Raw genomic sequence first — 6,393 nt, forward strand, 5'->3', positions numbered from 1 at the left:
AAAGGGAACATGCAGCTAAACACTGGGTGTTTGTGCCCAAGACAAAACTGAATTCTGAGTGGGTAAAAGATGTGCCTACATGTAGAAAGTAAAGAACACAGTGACTCCTAGCAGCAAACTGAACAAAACCAGAGGAATCTGGGGAAAGGAAACTTGTACCCATGGAAATAGTGGCATGATTTATGCCAAATTCCAAAGCAACCTTCTTGCTAAGGCCACTGGACACCAATCTGTGTGATGCTGTACCCCTTACCCCTCAAGGATTTGAACTAACGAAAAGTAAATAAATATAAAAGTGGATTTGTAAAAAAAAAAAAGGAAAAGAGTCCCTTTACCATAAATCAAGTGCTCGTATACACGTATGCAAGAACTACTCTGAGCTCCGAGGGTTCGGATCCCACATACAGACCGGTTCCCGCTCACTGGCTGAGCAAGGTGCGGGAGCAATACCGAGGGTTGCAATCCTGTTGCCGGTCCCTGGTCCGGTACGGGGGCAACACTGAGGGTTGCGATCCGTTGCCGGACATGGAAAAAGACAAAAAAAAAAAAAAAAAAGAAATCACTTGTGTTGACTCTGGCACAGTTATTTGGAAAATATCAGTTTTCATGATACTTCCTGCAACATTACCATATCCCAAGGTTTAAAGAAGTGAAGCTACTCCACCACTACCATAAGCATTACAGTCATTGAGCTGCCAGACAAGGTTAACTACCTTTTCAATTCACTAACATCAAGGAATGAGACTGTGCTACCTACGTGAAGTTTCCTGAGAAAAGCAGCTCATCGTTTTCATTAAAATGTCTTTTTAAACACTAACTTGACTTCTTCAAAGGACTATGCAGAATTGAGCCTTTTCTCAAGGGCACAGGATCATAATTAGGCACACACACAGTGGCAATTTTAGAGGTGGAAGATCCCTACCTTCACCTAATTCAAATCCCTTACTTTACAGATGAGCAAACTGATGTCCCAAGAGGTTTTGCAATTTACCCAAAGTCATACAGTACAAAGATCATGTGATTACCAAACACCATGCTACTTACATCTATAATTGTAGTATACTGAGCACTATTTAGCATGGTAGTAAGGATCTGCAGCAGTGCCCTTGTAATTTCCCCCATGTTTGTTATTCTTGTTATCCCTTCTCTTCCCCCACAATAAAACTTAAATCAAAAAATATCTATGTTTACCCGCTGCAGGAAAAAAATTAAGTTAGCCTACTCAACAGCCCATCTTAGGGGAAGAATCCCAAAAGATAATGTGTGTGGGCTGCTTTAACTCTATATTGTTTCAGAAAGCAAGAAAGATGCAATGAAAAGCCCACATTGTCTTAAGGATAGCTTTGGGGATGTGACTGTCAGGAAGCCCAAAAAGTTCCTGAGAATAGGCAATATAGTAAATTTCACAAGGGCAGGGTCTAGGTTCTCAATAAATATGGATTGAATACCCTGAAAAATGAGTGTGTACCACTACACTAGCTGGTGCCAGGCCACTGTGCTGTTTGATTCAGGTTTACATTATAGGTGTTTGTCTCTTCCCTTTCCTATACAGATATGAACTGTCACTTGTATGTCTAATAACACCCCCCCCCCAACAGTCTTTGCAGAAGTTGATAACACTCCCTATACTTCTAACAGGATGGTTCTAATATGCTCTGAGCATGTTAGAATTATTTCCAAAATAAGAATGAATGTGTTCTAAGTGAAGACCTGAAGGATTCCCCTGTGTAGGAAGCATGTTGATATTATCACATAACTCTTATAACTTCCATCTTGCCTGTCCTTCTGTTAAATTATTGGCTGTGCTGCAGACTATACAGGCTGCCAGATAAGTCACCTCCAGTGAGATGTTACATTACTGGGTCTATTTTTAACCTGAAGACAGTGATACTTTTCTCCACAACCCACAAAATTATCATTCAGATGACTTTCTAAAGGGCAAAATATCCTGACAATGACAATTATCTACCGAAGCTGAAGACCACTTTCTTGACACTTATCACATATCCATTTTTGTCCTCTTCCTTGAGACTCCAGTTGGCCCTCCTTTATTCCATTTTCTTCTATTTTTTCTACAGTTCAAGTTCTCAATCTTATTCCTCTGTCTTTGGGTGTTCAAGAGATATTTCCTGTATTTTCTAATCAGAAGGAAATGGGCTTAACTAAGAAAATACATACAAAACTTTATTTTTCCCATAATCTTTTGAAAATGATCTTAAGAAAAAGCTTTCACCTTCTCTTACAGAAAATGAGAATACAAATTAATCAAGGCCAAAGTGACTTTAAAATCTTATCCTCAGATGATTCTACTTGATGAAGCAACTGTCTGTTGATGACATTTTAACTAGAACTAAATCTCGTAAAAGAAAAATTACCTCTCATGGTCTATTTCTTCATGTTTCTGATATATGCATGATTAATTCTGCTTTTGTTAATAAAACTGAATCTATGAAAAACAGCTTTTCCTATGACTTACTCAAGGTACTACATTTAATAAAGCAGACCCATTTTAAAGGCGACTTTCAGCGAACTAGTTCACATTAAAAAAAAGTCCAATTACGTAATTAATGGAATTGTTTATCATTTATTTGGGAAATGACACTTTTATTAAATTTTTCCACTTTTGACACAAAGTTTCACATCATACATTTAAGCAATGTGCTTGATAAAATCCAGAATGTGTCGCCATTAAACGGTATGAAAAACATAACTTTTAAGATTAAATAAGTTCTTCCCACACATTAAGAAATAAAATTACACTCATTGGAATAAGTCTAAAATGAATCTTTTTACAAATACAAGAGCTGCTTCCTGATGCAATTTTCTGGATCACTCATAGTATCTTCCTATCTCTACCATTACAGACTCCAACAGGATGGATATATTCCATATTTCGAACTGTACCAGAAGGCAAAATATTTATTAAAAGAATTACCAGAACTTAATAATAAGAATTAACACTTGTCAATTAAAATTTGAATCAAGAAAAAAAAAATCAATAAAATTTTTTAAAACTCCCCAAGTTCCAAGGTAACAAAAAAGAAAGGCAAGAATATAGAACTCAAGTATGATATAATAACTTTTCTAAAATGGTGGTTGTTCTAAGTTTTAGGATAGACTGGAAAGAAAAAATGAATAGTCTATATGCTCTTTCCAGCTCTCATCCAGCATCTGTTCATAGCAGCTACAGCCAGGTCATCTGCAGCCATGCAGTTATTTTCAGGCTGGGCATAAACATGTCCTTGCTGTTCTGAGAACAATTACCAAGGTACAACTAGAGTAAGAGAATTTTGGATTAGACAACACCTTAAAGGCTATCTAGTTTACCCTCCCTATATTCAAAAGTAAGGAAACTGAGGCTCAGAGTGCCTAGCCCTCCCAATTCACACAGCTAGTTAATAGCCAAACAAAGTCTAGAACCAAGATTTCCCAATTGTTTCTACTAATATGGGTCAACTCTGAAGGTCAGAACAACTGATTCTCCTAGGATGGAACGGATCTTTGGAAATTTACCAGCTGTGTGATCTTGAGCAAATTACAACCTTTCTAAGCCCACTTTTCCTCTTCTGTAAAATGTAGAGAATGCCTACTCTAACAAGGTCGTCGAAAGGATTTGTAAAATGCTTAGCATACTGATTAGGAAATAATAAGCATTGGAAAACAAGAAGCTATTATTTTTATTCCCACCCTGGAAACATGGCTGCTCCTACTGTTTGAGAAGACAACGAACTGAATGAATTAACACAATGGACAGGGTTCCACCCACCAGAACTTCTCCAGCCCACCACATTCTATAGGCAGGAGAAACTCCCACCCTACAACCTATGTCCCATCTAAAATTCATCCCTTACGCTGTTAATAAAAACAAAATGCCAATTGCTGCCAAATGTCTTCTGCCACGTGTCGTACGTTGAATTTGTCGACTACAAATTGAAAGGGGGTTTCTGGCTCCACCCAAAACATGGAGAACAAACGAGGGAAAAACAAGTGGAAGATAAAGTAACACACCTGAACTGGAACTCGGGCGCTTGTTCTTAGTACATTTAGTTGTGCGTGGATAGGTGAGTGGTAGAAAGCAAGATGCTTGCTTTCAGCACCACGAAGCAGGAATAATGGCTACCTCAACAAAATACAATTCCCTAGGCTTCTCAACACAATAGAAAAGAATACGTTTCCTTTCCCTAGTAAGCTAATACGCATACGGGCTATATCTGAGCGTCCTTCCTGTAAAACCGAGGATTAAGCTGTATCTGAACTGCACTGTACACCTAGGATCATATAAATAAAAAAGTCCTATAAAACGGCGAGACAAAATGATGGGGACTATCACCTTGAAATCTACAAGGAGGGTATCATAATGTCATGCCAAAGGCGCCTCCATTGATAAAATCCCGACACTCCATTCTCATGATAGTGCAAACCCACCTCCCAAGGAAATTAACAGGAATCACCGCAGCAACCAACCTCGGCAATCAGCATCGACCAGATCGACCCCTACTCAAATGGCGCTAAGCACTGCGGGTCCAAGCCCCTCCCTGGAGCTGCCAAGTCCCGCGCTGACTCCAGACTACCTCACTTCCTTTCTGTCCTCCCTCCCATGCTCGACGCCCGGCATTTCTCACCAACCCTCGCCATTGACAAAAAAGGTCGGGACAAGACAGACTTCCTACACTTTGTCCAGGGAGTACCAGGGGCACACATACCCGTCCCTATTACGATCACATCGAACTCCGAAGGGAGATTATCCGCCATCTTGACAGGAAACGTGTCATGTGACTATTGCTTGTGAAAATGAGATCAAGTTAGGTATTCCCTCAGTAGAAGGCGGAAGGGGAAACAGTGCGTTCTGGGTAATGTAGTTCTTAGGTGGAGGGTCCTGGTAGGCGACTACAGCAATATATTCGTATTTGAAATGTTTACGCAAACGTTAAAAGCTCAATTCATTTTCCAGGCTGAGTACAGTAGCTCAATTAGCATGAAGGTGTAAGGCAAGGAAGAAATGTAGATTTTTTTTTTACTTCGCTGGCCAGGATGAATACGGGAAGACTTGGGTTCGATGATGAAACAAGAATTGTTAGGAGACGGAGGGCGGAGTGAAATTGAAAGGAACTTATTCTGTGAACAAAAGAGGTTTTCATTACAGCCTGGAAAACTGTTTCCTCCAGCGTATCTGTGCTTCTATTTTGGCCACCGATGCATGGTTTTTATACCAGTACTTTCAAGCTATATTCCCTATCTTTTTCGTCTCTACGTCTCCCCAAAGAAAACCTACGAAAAACCTCTCGCCCTAGTTTCGCCGGAGTAGAACTCTCACCGCGTCCGTATTTGTTCTAATTAATACTCACAGCAACCCTAGCAATATATATTTGCAAATTCGCGTTGCCTTGCGGGAAGGAAAAAAAGAAATGAAAGCATAGTAGATGCTTGATAAGCGTTTGTTGAGTCTGAATCTGATTTTCTGCACAAGTAAGATGAGTCCATACACGATTCTCCTAAACTACTGCAAAAATTATTAAGGTAAAATGGCCTTTATATTAAAGTGATTGTATTTAATGAGAGGATTAGGTTGTCTATGCCAAGCAGCTAACATAGCTCTCGAGTATTTTCAAGGTCTCGCCTCCCACCCCCCATTATTTAAAATTTTTTGCTGTCTGGCAACACCAAAGCAATAAAGGGGAGAGTATATCGAGTGGGGAGAGTACTTTTTTGATCCCAGAAATCACGTGTAATTATTTTGTAACTATTTTACAAAAGTTTCAAAATAAATCAGGGAGGATGCAATAACAGACCTTCCCTTACACCACCTGTCCTCCAAGCTGCTGTGGTTCCCCAGAGACATTTTTTTCTTTCCTGTCTTCGTGACCACTCTCACGCTGTTCCTTCAACATGAAATGATCTTCCCATTCTCTAGGTAACATTTATCCCTAAGATTCGGCTTGGCTTCCACGTCTTCCTTTTTTCATCTCCTCCACATATGGGCTAACTTTCCCTACATGGTGCTACCACTGTCATAAACGGCCATACTGCGCTGAAATTGTTTGCATTTATGTCTATTCCTGTAGAGTACACGTATTCCCAGACATACACACAAAAATGCACACCGAAACCACACCATGCATTATAAGCTCCTGTATGACAGAGACCAAGTACTCTTTATCTTTTTACCCCTGCACCTAACCTAAGCCTGGTGCTTAGTAGGAATTCAATAAATGTTTGCTGAACTTAACATAGTTCTAACTCCTCTAATAGATGGTAAGCACTATGAGGACAGGGACTCAGTCATCTTGACCTTTATATCTCCCCACTACTATCATGTGTCTTATACTTTGAAGTTGTTTGATTCATTTGTTAATTTTGAAAAGTTCCATGAAAACCCTTTAAAATGCGTTTTCC

The 6,393-nt window shown here is 39.6% G+C and overlaps 1 protein-coding gene across 1 annotated transcript in view; it reads right to left on the reverse strand.

The window, feature by feature from the left end:
* Window positions 1-4,775, reverse strand: part of CHM (choroideremia (Rab escort protein 1)) — a 170,357-nt gene extending 165,582 nt beyond the window's left edge. Inside the window, exon 1 of the mRNA XM_008577928.1 lies at window positions 4,704-4,775. Within this exon, the coding sequence (XP_008576150.1) occupies window positions 4,704-4,752 (49 nt within the window). The 5' untranslated portion in view covers window positions 4,753-4,775. The remainder of the gene's footprint in view (window positions 1-4,703) is intronic.
* Window positions 4,776-6,393: the final 1,618 nt, after the last annotated feature.

The sequence above is a fragment of the Galeopterus variegatus genome, unplaced genomic scaffold, assembly GCF_000696425.1.
Source record: "Galeopterus variegatus unplaced genomic scaffold, G_variegatus-3.0.2 Scaffold1605, whole genome shotgun sequence".
NCBI classification, from domain to species: Eukaryota; Metazoa; Chordata; class Mammalia; order Dermoptera; family Cynocephalidae; genus Galeopterus; species Galeopterus variegatus.